At 43.0% G+C, this 20,928-nt stretch overlaps 1 protein-coding gene across 3 annotated transcripts in view; it reads right to left on the reverse strand.

The window, feature by feature from the left end:
• The window catches only part of LOC112266449 (xin actin-binding repeat-containing protein 2), a 59,099-nt gene extending 40,675 nt beyond the window's left edge, over positions 1–18,424 (reverse strand). Inside the window, exons 1-2 of one of the 3 annotated variants that reach the window (XM_024443918.2) lie at positions 18,172–18,424; positions 16,945–17,244 (exon numbers count right to left, since the gene is read on the reverse strand). In XM_024443918.2, coding sequence (XP_024299686.2) covers positions 16,945–17,175 — 231 coding nt within the window. In that variant the 5' untranslated portion in view covers positions 17,176–17,244; positions 18,172–18,424. Of the gene's footprint in view, positions 1–16,944; positions 17,523–18,171 lie in introns of those variants that run through there. The other 2 variants (XM_024443917.2, XM_024443919.2) reach the window with 2 other exon arrangements.
• Positions 18,425–20,928: the final 2,504 nt, after the last annotated feature.

Consider the following 20,928-nt stretch of genomic DNA (forward strand, 5'->3'; position numbering starts at 1 on the left):
TGGAGGGTGTAGGAAGTATTCTGAAAAAAATTGTCAATGTTGATATAACATGCATAATCATTTTTTCCACTGAACATTTCTGAGAGAGACAGAGAGTCGGAAACTACAGAGAGTCAACATGAAAAAACAGAGTGTGGTTCTGAAATGTGCTCATCATGCTTCACCATAGATGGGACTTGTTTATGACGTACAGTGGCCTGCTTGTTAACTCCCCAGAACCAACATCACTATCTCTCTCTCTCTCTCTCTCTCTTTCTTTCTCTCTCTCTCTCTCACCCACTCTCGCTCTCTCTCTTGCTCACTCTCTCTCTCGCTACTTCTCTCTCTCTCACTCTCTCTCAATTTCAATTGGGAAACATATGTTAACATTGCCAAAGCAAGGGATCTAGATAATAAACAAAACCCCATTCGGCTAGCAGAAACCCTCGCCAACAGCCAATGAAATTGCAGGGTGCCAAATAGCAAAGCACAAATAGAGATAAAATGAATCACTAACCTTTGATGATCTTCATCAGATGACACTCATAGGACTTCATGTTACACAATACATGTGTGTTTTGTTCGGTATAGTTCATATTTATGTCCAAAAATCTCATTTTACATTGGTGTGTTATGTTCAGTAGTTCCAAAACATGCAGTGATTTTGCAGAGAGCCACATCAATTTACAGAAATACAGTTGATGACAATACATGTGTTATACATGGAAATATAGATAAACTTCTCCTTAATGTAACAGCTGTGTCAGATTTCAAAAAAACTTTACGGAAAAATCATAACCCCTCCTTTCTCAGCCTCCAGTATTTATGCTGGAGTAGTTTATGTGTCGGGGGGCTAGGGTCAGTCTGTTATATCTGGAGTACTTCTCCTGCCCTATTCGGTGTCCTGTGTGAATTTAAGTGTGCTCTCTCTAATTATCTCTTTCTTTCTCTCTCTTGGAGGACCTGAGCCCTAGGACCATGCCTCAGGACTACCTGACATGATGACTCCTTGCTGTCCCCAGTCCACCTGGCCGTGCTGCTGCTCCAGTTTCAACTGTTCTGCCTTATTATTATTGGACCATGCTGGTCATTTATGAACATTTGAACATCTTGGCCATGTTCTGTTATAATCTCCACCCGGCACAGCCAGAAGAGGACTGGCCACCCCACATAGCCTGGTTCCTCTCTAGGTTTCTTCCTAGGTTTTGGCCTTTCTAGGGAGTTTATCCTAGCCACCGTGCTTCTACACCTGCATTGCTTGCTGTTTGGGGTTTTAGGCTGGGTTTCTGTACAGCACTTTGAGATATCAGCTGATGTACGAAGGGCTATATAAATAAATTTGATTTGATTTGATAATCTGAGTACGGCGCTCAGAGCCCAAAACAGCCCAAAGAAATATCCGCCATGTTGCGCAGTCAACATTAGTCAGAAATAGCATTATAAATATTCACTTACCTTTGATGATCTTCATCAGAATGCACTCCCAGGAATCCCAGTTCCACAATAATAATAATAATAATAATAAACTAAGTATAGAATCAATCTTTAGGATGTTTTTATCATAAATGTTCAATAATGTTCCAACCGGAGAATTCCATTGTCTGTAGAAAAGCAATGGAACGAGAGCTACCTCTCATGTGAAATGTGCGTGACTGAGATCGAGGCTGCTGCCAGACTTCTGACTCAATCAGCTCTCATTCGGCCCTCCTTCACAGTAGAAGCCTGAAACAACGTTCTAAAGACGGTTGACATCTAGTGGAAGCCTTAGGAAGTGCAAAATGACCCATATCCCACTGTGTATTGAATAGGGGCTGAGTTCAAAAACCACAAACCTCAGATTTCCCACTTCCTGTTTGGATATTCTTCTCATGTTTTGGCCTGCCATATGAGTTCTGTTATACTCACAGACATTATTCAAACAGTTTTAGAAACTTCATGGTGTTTTCTATCCAAAACTAATAATAATATGCATATATTAGCATCTGGGACTGAGTAGCGGGCAGTTTACTCTGGGCATGCTTTTCATCCAAAAGTGAAAATGCTGCCCCCTATCCCAAAGAAGTTTTAACAGTTAACATTACACTCACAAAATTTCCAAAAGAATAAAGGCATTACAAATGTAATATTATGTGCAAATAGTTAATGTACAAAATAAAAAATAAATAAACATAAATATGAGTTGTATTTACAATGGTTTTTGTTCTTCACTAGTTGTGTCATGTTCGTCATAAGGGGCGGCAGGGTAGCCTAGTGGGGTGGCAGGGTAGCCTAGTGGTTAGAGCGTTGGACTAGTAACCGGAAGGTTGCAAGTTCAAATCCCCAAGTTCAAATCCCCAAGTTCAAATCCCCAAGTTCAAATCCCCAAGCTGTCGTTCTGCCCCTGAACAGGTAGTTCCTAGGCCGTCATTGAAAATAAGAATTTGCTCTTAACTGACTTGCCTAGTTAAATAAAGGTAAGAAAAAAAATATATATATATAAGGATTGGACCAAGGTGCAGCGTGGTATTCGTACATTCTCTTTTAAGGTGCAGACTCCCAGCCGCAAACCTGAACCTATAGGGGAGGGTCCAGGTGGGCATTCACCCTCGGTGGCGATTCTGGACGCAGCCCCCCCTCCTTACGCTGATCCCTCCGCTTCTGTTAAACCGGACCGTGGATCATCGCCGGAGACTCTGGACTGCAGCTCGTCGCTGAAGACTCTAGACTGAAGACTCTAGACCGTCGCCAGAAGTTCTGGACTGGGAACTGTCACCGGAAGCTCTGGACTGGGAACTGTCGCCGGAAGCTCTGGACTGTGGAGGCACACTCGAGGCCTGATGCGTGGTGCCGGCAATGGTGGTACCAGGCTGGTGACACGCACCTCAGGGCGAGTGCGGGGAGGAGGCACAGGACGTACTGGACTGTGGATGCGCACTGGAGACCTGATGCGTGGGACCGGTACATGTGGTACTGGGCTCATGACACGCACCTCAGGGCGAGTGTGGGGAAAAGGCACAGGACGTACTGGACTATGGAGGCACACTGGAGGTCTAGAGCGCAGAGCTGGCACAACCCTTCCTGACTGGATGCTCACTCCAGTCCGGCAAGTGCGGGTTGCTAGCACAGGACGCACTGGGCTGTGAAGGAACAATGGAGACCTGGTGTGTATAGCCGGCATCAATTGCTCCGGAACTTTAACACACGTTTCAGGATGAGTACGGGGAGCTGACTCAGGTGGCACCAAACTGACAACACGTTGCTTTATTCCAAATCTGTGCGTCCTCCACCAACTCAACAACTCCCCCATTTCTCTCTCCTCCGAGTACTCCTTCTTCTCCCAGACTGGCTCTGGTTTACTCCTCGGGTCCGCCGACTGCTCCATGTGCCTCCCCCCAAAAATGGGCTTAACTCCTCGTATCGACACCGTTCCTCTCTCGCTGCCTCTATCTCCTCCTTCGGAAGGCGATACTCCCCGGCCTGCGTCCAGGGTCCTTTTCCATCCAGGATCTCCTCCCAAGTCCAGGCCTCCTCGCCATGCTGTTTGGTCCATTTGTGGCGGGATCTTCTGTCATGTTCGTCATAAGGATCGGACCAAAGCACAGCGTGGTATGCGTACATTCTCTTTTATTGAATGAACCACTTAACAAAAACAACAAAACCAACGAACGAAACGTGAAGCTATATGAATAGTGCAGACAGGCAACTAAACATAGACTAGATCCCACAACACAAATGAGGAAAATGGCTACCTAAATATGATCCCCAATCAGAGACAATGATAAACAGCTGTCTCTGATTGGAACCATATGAGGCCAACATAAACATACAAAAAACCCTAGACATACAAAAACCCTAGACATACAAAAACTAGAGTACCCACCCTAGTCACACCCTGACCTAACCAAAATATATAGAACAACAGAGATATCTAAGGTCAGGGCGTGACAGGTTGCCCTTTTCTTATGGCAACAGGTCACAAATTTTGCTGCTGTGATGGCACACTGGTATTTCACCCAATAGATATGGGAGTTTAACAAACTCGGGTTTGTTTTCTAATTCATTGTGTATCTGTGTAATCTGAGGAAAATATGTCTCTAATATCATACATTGGGCAGTTTAGGAAGTGCAGCTCAGTTTTCACCTAATTTTGTGGGCAGTGTGCACATAGCCTGTCTTCTCTTGAGAGCCAGGTCTGCCTATGGCGACCTTTTTCAATAGCAAGGCTATGCTCACTGAGTCTGTACATAGTCAAACACTTTCCTTACGTTTGGGTCAGTTACAGTGGTCAGGCATTCTGCTACTGTGTACTCTCTGTTAAGGACCAAATAGCATTCTAGTTTGCTCTGTTTTTTGTGTCTCTCTCTCTCTCTCTCTCATTCTCTCTCGTTCACTCTCTCTCTCTCTCTCTCTGACTAGGCCATTCTCTCTGTCTCATCCCACTGGGCCTATGCGTAATGAATGCAAATCATGTTTCACTCCCTTTTATCAGGCTCCTCTGCCTCTTAATGTTTGCTGAGCGCTGCCAAACACCAACTCCATCCGACGCTATTTATACGTACGAGTGACGGATCTAAACCGGTATATCCAGAACCTTCTCCATGTCCAGACAGTGACTTTGGACATAATCAGGGGCCCCTTGTTCATCAATGCTGATACAATGTTCTGGGGATATAGGCCTAGTCTATCTTTGTTTATATGGATATAGACAGGTGGAAGCAAAATAAACTAGCTGCGAGTGTGTGCTCAGTTTGACCAACAGTATTGCTGTTAATGATTAAGCCGTCACTCCGAATACCGTTCGTCATCCAGTAAGTTATAAATAAAGCTTTAACAGGTTTGAAAAAAAAACTAAAACATTTAATCTATTTCACCATGGCAACCATCACAGTAGCAGCCAGGTCTGTGTGAGGGGACGTTATGAATTACAGTGCTGTCTTTGTCTCATAGCAATATCTACATAAATGATTAAACTGTAAGCCCTGTGGGTCGGGTGGTAATCCGTTAGCGTGCACGCTCCGGTGCCGTTCTGGGTGTCATCATAATACCGCTGGAAAAAAAGAAAAGGGCCCTGAAACACAGAATCATGCTGGTGGTGAAGATGGGTCATGAAGATAAGGAAGATGATTGGTAAACAATAGGAAAGGAATGCTCATTATATGCACATAACAGATAAGTACAAGATGAATGCTTTAGAAAGGGAACCCCTCCCCCCCAATCAAACTCCCTACCCGTAGAGTATCTAGAATAGAACCTGTTTTAGGTCAAGTCAATTGAAATGAAAAGCCAGGTGACGACGTGGCCTGGCCATTGGTTTAACTGTACAACAGATAAGTGCTGGTAATAATTGGAATGTCTAGCGTTCAGAGACCAACTCCTTTGTCATTGGGCCGTGTGGTTGAACTCATACAGCCGTGACTCCATTAAATGATTTGAATCAGTGAAACTGAGATGAGGTGGAAGTGTCTCATAGAGCTAATGGAATCTTACGAGTGAGCCGTTGAGCCACTTTGGGCCGGGCTGGGCTGGACAAGAGAGGGCTGGAAGAATGGGTCAGAATGAATGGGTTTTGATGTGGGTGTGAGTAAACTGTAGCCTCAATGTCAACATAACACTAACCATTTTGGAGCATTAAAAGAGGCTCTCAAACCTGTTTGCCAAATACCACTTCCTGTCAACCGGGGCAGCCAATGAAATGACAGTAATCACAATTGACTAACCCCTAAATATAACACGCAAGCATACATATGATGTTGCGTCAAGTGTCAAGTTACTTAGCTGAAGATCCTGCATATGGGACACATTACATCATGTTCAAGGCCTCCATAGAAATGAAAGGACAATCATGCTCCAGAGTGGCGCAGCGGTCTAAGGCACTGCATCTCAGTGCTAGAGGCGTTACTACAGACCCTGGTTCTATTCCAGGCTGTATCACCATGATTGGGAGTCACTTGGGCAGCGCACAATTGGCCCAGTGTCGTCCGGGTTTGGCCGGGGTAGGCTGTCATTGTATATAAGAATTTGTTCTTAACTGACTTGCCTGGTTAAATAAAATAAATGCTTTTGTACATCCAACAGTACAGAGGTACGGTAGCTACTCAAGCTGTGAAAATCAACCCAAGCTCCCATGTACATTCCCAACCGCACGTGCCACCATCTGAATGTGTGCAGACGCCTCACATTTACGTGTCCAGCGGGCCTTCAGGACATGTCACATTTAAAGCCACCCATAACATCAAGCTTCATAAGTCACAGTGGGCTGTATATTTAGAGACTGGGTGTCCCTTGAAGTGGTGAAGTGAGGATGGGGAGTGGGCTATCTATCTCGGAAGCCCCCTAGAACCTCCAAAAACAAATTACCCGAGATGAACTCCTTGGTGAAATAACAGGACAATGACACAGAACGTGCCATGGTGTAGTGACATAGATTCTATCTTTGTGCCATGCTGTGGTGACATAGATCATATCTTTGTGCCATGCTGTGGTGACATAGATTCTATCTCTGTGCCATGGTGTGGTGACATGGATCCTATCTCTGTGCCATGTTGTGGTGACATAGATTCTCTCTCTGTGCCATGGTGTGGTGACATAGATTCTCTCTCTGTGCCATGGTGTGGTGACATAGATCCTATCTCTGTGCCATGCTGTGGTGAGATGGATCCTTTCTCTGTGCCATTCTGTGGTGATATGGATCCTATCTCTGTGCCATGGTGTGGTGACATGGATCCTATCTCTGTGCCATGCTGTGGTGACATGGATCCTATCTCTGTGCCATGCTGTGGTGACATAGATCCTATCTCTGTGCCATGGTGTGATGACATGGATCCTATGTCTGTGGAGTTGTACATGCTGTGGTGACATGGATCCTATCTCTGTGGAGTGATACATGCTGTATGACTTTGGTTCTATTTCTTCATTATAGACCTACCTGTTTAGGTATGCAACTTTTAAGGATGGCTTTAGATTGCATTTGGATTCCAGTGTTATCTGGGTTGTTAATCAACTGGATTCGTTCTGACATTCGTGATTTCTGTTTTTTGATTACTATTTGACATTTTTGATGCGCTGTTAGGAGCTAGTAACACAAGCCTTTTGCTGAACCCGCTATAACATTCGCTAAACTATGTACAGTACATGACCAATAAACTTTGATTTGATTAGACAGCTATGACATTTATAAAGACTTTAGTGTTTAGCGCTATTGTTTCTCATCTATAACAAATGTCATGTTTAATTCAAATCTAAATATCAGATGATAATGAAAACGTTGATATTGCTCCTCTATGATGTGCATTAAAACAACACATTACAACAGCACTAATTATTAAGAAGAAGCAATATGGAGATGTCTCTATAGTCACATTAAATGTGTATATGACTTGTGAATACATATATACAGTACCAGTCAAAAGTTTGGACACACCTACTCATTCAAGGGTTTTTATTTATTTGTACTTTTTTCTACATTGTAGAATAATAGTGAAGACATCAAACTATGAAATAACACATCTGGAATCATGTTGTAACCAAAATAGTAGCGACCCTTCGCAGTGACGCAGTGATGCCAATACACTCTTGGTATTTTCTCAACCAGCTTCACCTGGAATGCTTGTCCAACAGTCTTGAAGGAGTTCCCACACATGCTGAGCACTTGTTGGCTGCTTTTCTTTCACTCTGCGGTCCATCTCATCCCAAACCATCTCAATTGGGTTGAGGTCGGCTGATTGTGGAGGCCAGGTCATCTGATGCAGCACTCCATCACTCTCCTTCTTGGTTAAATAGCCATTTTTATTTTATTGACATTTTTATTTCACCTTTATTTAACCAGGTAGGCTAGTTGAGAACAAGTTCTCATTTACAACTGTGACCTGGCCAAGATAAAGCAAAGCAGTGTGACACAAACAACAACACAGAGTTACCCATGGAATAAACAAGCGTACAGTCAATAATACAAATAGTCCTTACACAGCCTGGAGGTGTGTTGGGTCATTGTCCTGTTGAAAAACAAGTGATAGTCCCACTAAGTGCAAACCAGATGGGATGGCGTTTCACTGCAGAATGTTGTGGTAGCCATGCTGGTTAAGTGTGCCTTGAATTCTAAATAAATCACTGACAGTGTCACCAGCAAAGCACAACATCACACCTCCTCCTCCAGGCTTCACAGTGGGAACCACATGCAGAGATTTGTATTTTATTTAACTAGACCAGTCAGTTAAGAACTAATTCTTATTTACAATGACTGCCTACTGGGGAACAGTGGGTTAACTGCCTTGTTCAGGGGCAGAACAACAGATTTTTACCCTGGCAGTCACTGTCAGCTTGGGGATTCAATCCAGCAACCTTTCGGTTACTGGCCCAATGCGCTAACCACTAGGCTACTTGCCGCCCCTGCTGGAGATCATCCCTTCACCTACTCTGCATCTCACAAAGACACGGCGGTTGGAACCAAAATTCTAAAATTTGCACTCATCAGACCAAAGGACCAATTTCCACCGGTCTAATGTCCATTGCTCATGTTTCTTGACCCAAGCAAGTCTCTTCTTCTTATTGGTGTTCTTTAGTAGTGGTTTCTTTGCAGCAATTTGACCATGAAGGCCTGATTCACCCAGTCTCCTCTAAACAGTTGATGTTGAGATGTGTCAGTTACTTGAACTCTGTGAAGCATTTATTTGGGCTGCAATTTCTGAGGCTGGTAACTCTAATGAACTGATCCTCTGCAGCAGAGGTAACTCTGGGTCTTCCTTTCCTGTGGCGGTCCTCATGAGAGACAGTTTCATCATAGCGCTTGATGTTTTTTGCGACTGCACTTGAAGAAACTTTCAAAGTTACTTAAATGTTCCGGATTGACTGACCTTCATGTTTTAAAGTAATGATGGACTGTCATTTCTCTTTGCTTATTTGAGCTGTTCTTGCCATAGTATGGACTTGGTCTTTTACCAAATAGGGCTATATTTTGTATACCATCCCTACCTTGTCACAACACAACTGATTGGCTCATACGCATTAAGAAGGAAAGAAATTCCACAAATTCACTTTTAACAAGGCAGACCTGTTAGTTGAAGTGCATTCCAGGTGACTACCTCATGAAGCTGGTTCAGAGAATGCCAAGAGTGTGCAAAGCTGTCATCAAGGCAAAGGGTGGCTACTTTGAAGAATCTCAAATATAAATATATATATTTTGATTTGTTTAACACTTTTTTGGTTACTACATGATTCCATATGTATTATTTAATAGTTTTGATGTCTTCATTACTATTCTACAATGTAGAAAATAGTCAAAACAAAGAAAAACCCTTGAAGGAGTAGATGTGTCAAAACTTTTGACTGGCACTGTATATATAAATATATATATATATATATATATATATATATATATATATATATATATATATATATATATATATATATATATATATATATATATATATATATATATATATGTGTGTATATATATATATGTATATATATATATATATGTATATATGTATATATATATATATATATATATATATATATATATATATATATATATATATATATATATATTCACACGTCAATCCCTGAGGTCATCTCATTAGGATAGCATGATGATTAAACTGATGCATGACTAATTGGTGTGTCTCATTTGCTCAGACATTTGTTTGCCCCCCTCTGGTTGGGACTGGTAACGACATCTTATTCCACTCTCAACCAGTACAGGGAACCCGTGTGTGTGTATGTAAGTGTGTGCATGTGTGTGTGCGGGCGTGCGCATGAGTGTTACACAACCAGGGTCAGACAGACCACGTAAACATAAGCAGAAGGGGGTCGGCTAGTCAGCTAGTCCACTCGAGCAAAAAAGGAGCTCTTCGCTCTGAACATAAACTATTGCATCACTCCACATCTGTGGATAATGGAAGCATAACCTGTCCTTCTCTACAGTGGAATCAGTGAAGTTATGGCGCTACTTATAAGACCACCCGGCAATGATCCATCCTCCATTGTTATGTCTAACCTCTCAATGACATCCCAGGCATTCCACTGTATAAATAATAAAATATCCCACCAAAGCTGACGTTTTATTAAATATGCATCGCAACCCTACAGATAAGGCTAGAGACAGAGTCATGTTTTATAGTGAGCTGCAAACCTTTTCTTCTGTGATCTGTGAACACTGGCTCTGTGTCGAACTGACACAGGCTTTTGTTAGACGACTAAATCAGAGAGAAGAAGGTGACCTTCCCGTTGCCTGCGAATAATGTGTGGCTGAGAATGTTATTAGAAACCAGAGTGAAACAGAGACAAATGAACAGTCAGATTATTGTGCTTCATTCAAGGTCTCCTTTAATTAAGTGTTCTAAAGGGGTATTAATCAATTATTAACATTCTGCTTTATTGTTTCTCAGGTCACCTTGCCCCAAAAGGGGACAGAATGAATCTGATATGGGGGAACAAAAAGCACTTCAACACCACGGGCAACACAGAACGAAAATTACAAACGAGAATGAAATCTTCTGCAGAGGAAATTGAAAGGAAACTGCAAATCGGATTACCATTCACTGAGAATCAAACGTGAAACAGAAGGGTCAGGGTCATGTATGATTCAAATGAAGAATTAGACAGTGACAAGTATCCGTGTTCTCACTAATTAAGATTCAACATAATGACAGAAAGATCGGTTTCTTTACAAATTTTGGTCGCGCAAAATGAAGGATGTATTCCAAAATGGGCGTCATAGAGTAAGAGTAAGGCTTTATTCCTCTTTCCTTGACTGCAATGATGAAATAGAAGAAGGATTGAGAGTCATCATATTGGATCCCTATAGAAAGCAGTTAAGCGTTAGTATATCAGGTACAGTAGATTAACCACCATTGTATGGGGATTGGGGGCGGCAGGTAGCCTATGCGGTTAAGAGCATTGGGCCAGTAACCGAAAAGTTGCTGGTTCAAATCCTCGAGCTGACTGAGTGAAAAATCTGTCAATGCGCCCTTGAGCAAGGCACTTAACCCTAATTGCTCTGGGTAAGAGCATCTGCTAAATGACACAAATGGGAAATGAAAGTTAGCCTCTTAGCCTAACCTACATCATCTCAGTCTCATCATGAATGTCAGTCAGCTCATGTCAAGGGAATAAAATAATTCATCTTTGAAGCAAACTGTGTTAGAAGCAAATGTATCCTAAGTGTATAATAAGACAAGGTCCATTGGGGAATAGCCAGACTCTGTTCTTATCAGGATGTGTTTGGTTTATTATGGCTTCGTTCCACTCTGTCTCGCCACACTAGTCTAAATATACTTAACAAGGCTTAACTTTCCCTAAAATATTACATTTCACTCAGTACCAGATGAAGTTTTTACTGTGTATTTGAGACATGGCCAGTTATTCTGAGCCAAAGAATGTCTGTGAAAGATTGCATCTTTTGGACCTTTGGCATCAGTGGTTCAGTGTTGTGGTCGCAGCAAACTACAGTACAGTCATCTGAGAAACCTCTCACATTTCCTTTCACATCTTTAGTCATTCTCCTCTCCCCAAACACAACCTTCTCTTCCTTCCCACCTCAACTCCTCTCATTTCCTCTCTCTCTCTCTCGCACGCTCTCTTTCCTAATGTAATCTTGTCAGTGAGGTCGCTTACACTTATTAATTAAAAAACATTAAAGATATAAACCCTCACAAAAAAACAACCTCCTCAGAAAAACAACAACCCCCTCAGAAAAACAACAATTATTTAGTGTTTTACACTTCTGCTCTTGTGGTTAAACTACTAAGAATGAAGCTTCTCAGCTGGCCTTTAATCAGTTTAGCTGACTTCACCTTCCTCTTTGTAATCTGAAGCAACACCAGAACCCACAGATCCACATAAGAAGACAGAGAGACAGCAGGACCCAGTCCAGAACTCTGACTACGACAGGCATGATCCAGCTCTCTATAGATCCACATTCTCCCATCCGATCTGAGGCAGGCTGGCAGTACCTAAAGGCCCTCCACTCCCGCGCTGTCAGCCACAGCCGACATACCAATTACAGGGTTATTTTTAAAATACAGCTTAACCATAAAACGCCAGGAATAGGCCTTAAATAACACAGTGTGGAATAAGCCCCGTCGTCTGTGCATGGCACTGCACTGCACAGAGAGCATGTGCCACCAACAGGTTTCAGCCCACAGTCGGCAGGCTAGAGAGACACCATACTGCAGCTGTGCTGCCGCCTCAAGACCTCTAAAACCTACAGAGCTGGGACTACTGTATGTTTCTTATGAGTAGGGCTCAGAGTTTTCCCTGACCATGAGCTAATTATGAACAACTTTGGGACCCAGTTAAGGCCATATGGTCAGGAACAAATCTAGAACCTAGTTATGGACTAGTCAGAGCTACTATGAGTCCCACAACTAAGCAATCAAAGCCAGTGAGCTCACTGAATTGGTAAGTAAGAAGTTAGTCAGTAGATTGATAACACACTGGTCTTAAATACATATAAAACTAAAAGCATTGTATTTGGTAAAAAAAAAAGAACTCAACTGGAGTTGTTTATAAAGGGTGATGAACTGCTTCTCTTCTTGTTTTCATGAGAAGTATTACTGTAATGAAAATTCCAGATTGTCTCTCATAATCCAATAACATTCAGCACAGATAGCCATACATACCTCACAAGACATGCCACCAGGGGTCTCTTCACTTTCCCTCAAGTCCAAAACGAATTCACGACAACACACAGTATTATACAGAGCCATGATCGCACGGAGCTCCCTTCCATCTTCAATTACTCAAGCGAACAGCAAAAATTACCTAAAAAAAAGTGGATGAAACAACGTCCCATGGCAAAATAAGGACACGTGCACGCACAGACACACTCTAGCACACACAACCTACACACACATTACTCTTTAGTTGTATTGCTTGTATGTCGTTGTATTCTCCATCTTTGTGACTCTTCTTGTCTATCAGTGTATCAGTGCTTTGTTACTGGTCAGGTTTTGTGTTTTGTGTGGACTCCAGGAAGAGTAGCTGCTGCTTCGGCAAAAGCTAAAGGGGATCCGAATAAACCAATAAACTCCGTCGGTGTATTGATCTAGTTTATAAATAACTAAAGCTGCCTTCAGGTGGTTGACACTGAGACATGGCCATACCCTTTGTTTACAGCATGATTATGTTCCGTTTACAACTCTCAAGAGGACAGTAATAACATGGCCGGGGGCTGAGAAACATCAGCTGTGTGTTTACGCCAAACGCCATAGACAGGAGGATGGACTAGAGATCAATACAGATTTCTCGGTGCAGCTAATGGGGAGAGTTCCCTCATTTCTTTCCCTTTTGCTGTCTGGCACCTTACAGATTCACTAAGGATATTATGATACTATTTGTATTCTAGTTTTGATTAAACCAATAGAATATGCGGTGGATCTTTAGCATTACGAGCACATCATGGCCAGATTTGAGAAGAATATGGTTGGACATCATGACGGTGTTAAAAGCAACTAAGAGAATAACTAGGTCAGATGGACCATTCGTTACTCCACGGTAGACACTTGGCAGTGGGATGCTTTCCCCAAAAATGACCCACTTTGCTTCCAAGTGTCTTAGATTTTCCTCTGAGAGCAGCCAGCTGTAATGTGATGGAAAACCAGACGGTGAAACAATCGCACTTCGACTTCAGCGAGAGAGAAAAAATTGACGTAAGCACTTGTACCAGAGTCAAAAACTTTGGGTAAACCCTTTTCCAAAGGCTGAATCATATTTCTATGGCTTTTCGGTATATTTAAAAATAAAAAATAAACTATTTGTCTAGAGAGAAGACGCTCCAAGTATCAGAGCATCGTCATTCCTGTTCATGTCTTTGTAACAATACTCCTAAACCCTAGACTGTGCACTGATATCCACTGCTCTTTGTAACAAATCTCATAAACCCTAGACTGTGCACTGATATCCACTGCTCTTTGTAACAAATCTCCTAAACCCTAGACTGTGCACTGATATCCACTGCTCTTTGTAACAAATCTCCTAAACCCTAGACTGTGCACTGATATCCACAGCTCTTTGTAACAAATCTCCTTAACCCTAGACTGTGCACTGATATCCACTGCTCTTTGTAACAAATCTCCTAAACCCTAGACTGTGCACTGATATCCACTGCTCTTTGTAACAATACTCCTAACCCCTAGACCGTAGTATCCACTGCTCTTTGTAACAATACTCCTAACCCCTAGACTGTAGTATCCACTGCTCTTTGTAACAATACTCCTAACCCTAGACTGTAGTATCCACTGCTCTTTGTGTGCAATACACAGCTCTAACCCCTAGACCTAGTGCAGTATCCACTGCTCTTTGTAACAAATCTCCTAACCCTAGACGTGATATCCACTGCTCTTTGTAACAAATCTCCTAACCCCTAGACTGTGCACTGTATCCACTGCTCTTTGTAACAACACTCCTAACCCCTAGACCGTAGTATCCACTGCTCTTTGTAACAACACTCCTAACCCCTAGACCGTAGTATCCACTGCTCTTTGTAACAATACTCCTAACCCCTAGACCGTAGTATCCACTGCTCTTTGTAACAATACTCCTAACCCCTAGACCGTAGTATCCGCTGCTCTTTGTAACAATACTCCTAACCCCTAGACCGTAGTATCCACTGCTCTTTGTAACAATACTCCTAACCCCTAGACCGTAGTATCCACTGCTCTTTGTAACAATACTCCTAACCCCTAGACCGTAGTATCCACTGCTCTTTGTAACAATACTCCTAACCCCTAGACCGTAGTATCCACTGCTCTTTGTAACAATACTCCTAACCCCTAGACCGTAGTATCCACTGCTCTTTGTAACAATACTCCTAACCCCTAGACCGTAGTATCCACTGCTCTTTGTAACAATACTCCTAACCCCTAGACCGTAGTATCCACTGCTCTTTGTAACAATACTCCTAACCCCTAGACCGTAGTATCCACTGCTCTTTGTAAAAATACTCCTAACCCCTAGACCGTAGTATCCACTGCTCTTTGTAACAACACTCCTAACCCCTAGACCGTAGTAACCACTGCTCTTTGTAACAATACTCCTAACCCCTAGACCGTAGTATCCACTGCTCTTTGTAACAACACTCCTAACCCCTAGACCGTAGTATCCACTGCTCTTTGTAACAATACTCCTAACCCCTAGACCGTAGTATCCACTGCTCTTTGTAACAATACTCCTAACCCCTAGACCGTAGTATCCACTGCTCTTTGTAACAATACTCCTAACCCCTAGACCGTAGTAACCACTGCTCTTTGTAACAATACTCCTAACCCCTAGACCGTAGTATCCACTGCTCTTTGTAACAATACTCCTAACCCCTAGACCGTAGTATCCACTGCTCTTTGTAACAACACTCCTAACCCCTAGACCGTAGTATCCACTGCTCTTTGTAACAATACTCCTAACCCCTAGACCGTAGTATCCACTGCTCTTTGTAACAATACTCCTAACCCCTAGACCGTAGTATCCACTGCTCTTTGTAACAACACTCCTAACCCCTAGACCGTAGTATCCACTGCTCTTTGTAACAATACTCCTAACCCCTAGACCGTAGTATCCACTGCTCTTTGTAACAATACTCCTAACCCCTAGACCGTAGTATCCACTGCTCTTTGTAACAATACTCCTAACCCCTAGACCGTAGTATCCACTGCTCTTTGTAACAATACTCCTAACCCCTAGACCGTAGTATCCACTGCTCTTTGTAACAATACTCCTAACCCCTAGACCGTAGTATCCACTGCTCTTTGTAACAATACTCCTAACCCCTAGACCGTAGTATCCACTGCTCTTTGTAACAATACTCCTAATCCCTAGACCGTAGTATCCACTGCTCTTTGTAACAATACTCCTAACCCCTAGACCGTTGTATCCACTGCTCTTTGTAACAATACTCCTAACCCCTAGACCGTAGTATCCACTGCTCTTTGTAACAATACTCCTAATCCCTAGACCGTAGTATCCACTGCTCTTTGTAACAATACTCCTAATCCCTAGACCGTAGTATCCACTGCTCTTTGTAACAATACTCCTAATCCCTAGACCGTAGTATCCACTGCTCTTTGTAACAATACTCCTAACCCCTAGACCGTAGTATCCACTGCTCTTTGTAACAATACTCCTAACCCCTAGACCGTAGTATCCACTGCTCTTTGTAACAATACTCCTAAACCCCTAGACCGTAGTATCCACTGCTCTTTGTAACAATACTCCTAACCCCTAGACCGTAGTATCCACTGCTCTTTGTAACAATACTCCTAATCCCTAGACCGTAGTATCCACTGCTCTTTGTAACAATACTCCTAATCCCTAGACCGTAGTATCCACTGCTCTTTGTAACAATACTCCTAACCCCTAGACCGTAGTATCCACTGCTCTTTGTAACATGCTTCCTATCCCTGGTCATCTTGTTCTATCTTGACATTTAAACCATCAATCTTCCTAAACAGAGCATTTTCTAACTGTGTAAAAACCAGATGCAATAAAAAGTGGGGCCAAAATACTGCAACCAGGTGCTGCACCAGGGGTTTTCTATTGGTCAGTGATCACACGGACATCTTTCACAGGAACCCACATAGCCACCCTGAAACTGGAATAGGCGTATTTATGGAATTAAGTGAGAGACACAACAAGAACACAAAAACGAGCAGCAGAGCTGATGTTTTTTTTAAAAGTGTGACGCCATTGGTCACCGGACCTCCCTCTATCTACACGGATACTCTGCTCACCGTCGTTCAGACACTAGAGACGGATACATTACAACTGTGACAAAATCTGCAATGAACCTACTTCACTCAACTTACTTTTTGAACTTTCCACAAAAGTTTTATTCAGTTTCTCACAGTAAATGTAGCACATGATTGCCCATCAGTTGGTTCCCTCCCAAACAGTCCATGGACAGAGCACTTTGGGCCACAATAAGTTTGGGCACTGTTTGGCTAAAACATTCAATTCACATAAAGCTGTACTGCATAATAAACAAAGAAGTTTGCTTACGGTGTTTGTTGCTCCTGGGGGCTTCTCAAACATCCTCTTCAAGCTACTCAGAGGGATGTCAAATCTCTCAATGGTCTTGGCAGCCTGGAGGTCCTCCCGGAGTACTTGGTCGTCCGTGCCGTCTGCCTGAGGGCCAGAGAGATATGGCGAGGAGGAAACGGACCCCGGGGTCACTATTGACTTGCCACTCACCACCTCCAACTCCTCTCCATTTCCTGATTGAATTTCCATTGTTGTGGAAACCGTATCCCCCTGTTCTTTCCTCTGGGCAGGAGTGTACAGGGGAAGTCTACTGTAAGACTGGGAGGTAAAGGGGGGAGAAAGGAAGAGAGAAAAAGAGGGAGTATTGTGAGTGAGAGAAAGAGGAGTAGATGGGGCTCCGGTGCCTTCCACTGCTCTGTTCGGACCCTGTGACTGCTCTAGACACACCAGGCTGATAGACGGCACAGAGAGGCTGGCCTTCAGAGGAGGAGAGAGGAAGAGGAGAGAGGAAAAGATTTTCCCAGTGACACACCGTTTTGGGTCTTGGACGCAGCTCACAGTAACGTCAGCTACATAGCTATGAGAAATAAATATTCACTTTAAAGAGAGAGAGACAGAGGGAGACAAAGGGAGACACACAGAGAGAGAGAGAGAGAGAGAGAGAGAGAGAGAGAGAGAGAGAGAGAGAGAGAGAGAGAGAGAGAGAGAGAGAGAGAGAGAGAGAGAGAGAGAGAGAGAGAGAGAGAGAGAGAGAGAGAGAGAGAGAGAGAGAGAGAGAGAGAGAGAGAGAGAGAGAGAGAGAGAGAGAGAGAGAGAGAGAGAGAGAGAGAGAGAGAGAGAGAGAGAGAGAGAGAGAGAGAGACAGACAGAGAGAGACAGAGAGAGACGGGGGGGACGGAGACGGACGGACAGACGGACAGACAGACAGACAGACAGACGGACGGACGGACGGACGGACAGACGGACGGACGGACGGACGGACGGACGGACGGACGGACGGACGGACGGACGGACGGACGGACGGACGGACAGACGGACGGACGGACGGACGGAGACGGACGGACGGACGGACGGAGACAGGAGACGGAGACGGACGGAGACGGACGGACGGACGGACGGACGGACGGACGGAGACGGACGGACGGACGGACGGACGGACGGACGGACGGACGGACGGACAGACAGACAGACAGACAGACTACTTTATACATGTAATATTACACTAATAGAAGTATCATAGCCTACCTTTCAGCTTAATCCTGAAGCAAGGAACTCCAGAACCCAGTTTAGACTGAACCGACTCCTTTCTCCCTCCCTCTGTCAGTACCACCTAGGCCAGGCTGACAGGAAACAGTTGAGACCCAGGGTTGACAACGTCCCCAACCTCATACCGCCCAACCCCAGCCCTATCCTTGTCTGGCTCCAATCCTATTATTCCTGAACAAATCAAGGAAGCTCGGTCACAATTAACCTCCCACCCCAGCCACCAGTGTGATGGTTGTTTTATTGTTCATTTCTTTAACACTAAGTGCCCTTCCTCTCCTTGGGAGGGTGTAACTGCACTGGGCACGGCTAAAGGTTTGTTTGACGGTTTAAACACATTTTTTCCCTCTACTTACACCATTGGAGCACAACTGTTCTACTATTTTACTTTGTCCCCCTCTAACAGTAATGGTATCTTTGCTTTGCGTTGAATGTTTTTTTTTGTGTCAAGAGCCTTTCAGTGTGGGGACTTTGTGCAGTGTGAGGATATGCTCACTGTACTGTAAGGTTTTGCTGGGTTTTCTGAATGAGTTTAAAGCACTGAATCGTCAACCATGTGAAATTAAATGAATTACTTATGCATAGATTGTGAAATCCGCCAAGTCAACTCTGTGGTCCTCTCAGGTATGTCAAAAGGACTTTTTTAAGACAATAGGATATCAAAGAGTACCTTGGCAACAGTCTCAGGTAGTAGTTGAATAGTTGAATATTGGAATGTGTTTTAAAATACACTTAGAAAGTATTGGAAAATACTCAAATACACTGACTCAAACACACTCCCATGCATTTGAAAAAATATTAGGCTATTTTTAGCATAGCAAATTATTATAGCAAATGACTTCCGATAGAAGTAGTTGATTCGGGCCAATATTATTAGAAAATAGTCAAATCCCAAAATGTCGTTCAGCTCAGGGAATAAAGAGAGGGACACAAAGGGATAGAGAGTGGGATACAGATTGAGCTAGAGATCAGATCAACTTCAATGAGTGTGAGGCCATGACAGATGCATCTGACAGTACATGTAGTATGCAGCTACATTTGAACCTGTGGCACATACATTATTTAGTGGAGGCCAAAGTGTGTCACTTTCAGATGGATCCTGTATCCGCCTGGCACACTCCTCTTACAGGAGTTACAACGCTCACGACAAACACGTGCACATACGTACGCACACACACACACACTGCCCTCTCCCACTCAAAGCGGATGAGAAGTTTTCAAAAATGGGCCTCGTACTCTCCAGTCCGAAAGTCCTCTTCATTCCCACAGGGAACCCCTTCAAATACAAAAGACAGAACTCAACATCTACATACCAGCCATGTCATGACAAGTAGGAATATCATTTGTTGTCATGGAATGCAAAAAGTAGGGTGGGGGTATATTTCTCTACAGAGAAGTTCTCCATACATTTTTTTAAAAAACACTGTATTGTTTATTTTGTATGCAAATAAAAGCTCTTCTTTCTAAGCTTTCATTAGATTAAGATGGGGTTTTCCCAGCAGATGGAGAAGTGTTGCATGCATTACTAGACATGTGGGTAGGTATGAGCCATTCATGGCTTTCTAGTCACACATAGTCATTCAGTATCAGATCTCTGTCTCACATACTCCAGTTACTGAGGTTTACTTCAGAGCTTGGTTTTCACACGTCGCCGATACGGCAGGTGAGAAGGGACACTCTATCTAGTGAATAGTAGGGTGTTCAAGTAGTTCAACAGCTGCAACAGAGATGCACATGGCACTCAATGCTTTGGATATTACGTGACATTATCAAACATTTCCTTTTATATTATTTAGTTGTGTTTGTTTATAGTTGTTATTTATAATTGTTAAACAGTGTATTGACATTTAAAAAAAAATTGACTATACATCTTTAAACAAACATCCATTTGATTTAACTTCTAACAATTCTTGACCAAAAGAGCAATGCATAAACTGTTATTGGAGATTTTTTCCCCAACCGTTACACTGCTTCCCCTGTTCAATCAGTCGTCATGTTCTCTTGACAGCCGGGTGGAATAGTTTAACGAAGGACTTCCCAGAAACCAGACTGAAGAGACAGATTGCAACATAGACAGTTGAGAGTTCAACATTTTAGTGAGGGAAAGCTTCAAGATTTTTTGGAGGGGAAAGACTAGGTTACAAGCAAAGAGCTATTAAACTTATCTTACGCTTTAGGCCATAGTTAGCTTGTTTGTCTTGGTACTCGGCCCAGACCAGGCCGTTCTTTAAACACAAACCCAGATGGTATCTGGACATTTCTTAGCCACCTCTCTCTCTCTCTCTCTCTCTACTGCTGCTGCTGCTGGAGAAAGTGACTCCATCTCATTTAGCTCTCATTACAATGCAGCTAGAGTCAACAGGGGATAAGGGTCTCCTAGATCCTATGTTTCTCATGTACTAAGCAAGACTTTCTGTTACAAAAACATATTGAAGATGAAGAATGTGCAAGACAATCAACATTAGTTACTTTTGTGCATGTAGACTGCATTCATACAGATGTAGGATCTTAATTATGTGAATTACAATGAATTCATATTTTTGTAGGGGTTGATACATTTTTTCATTAGGGTAAATCAAGTTTGAAATGTCAAAGTGGAAATTACATCCTTTAGAAGCTTTTTAAAAACTCAATCACACAACAAGTTGGCATTTCCTGCTGTGCAGGAAAATTCTCAGCAACAGAAGAGTGATCAAATACATCTGTAAAACCACAGAGAATGGAAATGGAACAGAACGG

This window comes from Oncorhynchus tshawytscha, linkage group LG14 (assembly GCF_018296145.1).
Source record: "Oncorhynchus tshawytscha isolate Ot180627B linkage group LG14, Otsh_v2.0, whole genome shotgun sequence".
Classification (NCBI taxonomy): domain Eukaryota; kingdom Metazoa; phylum Chordata; class Actinopteri; order Salmoniformes; family Salmonidae; genus Oncorhynchus; species Oncorhynchus tshawytscha.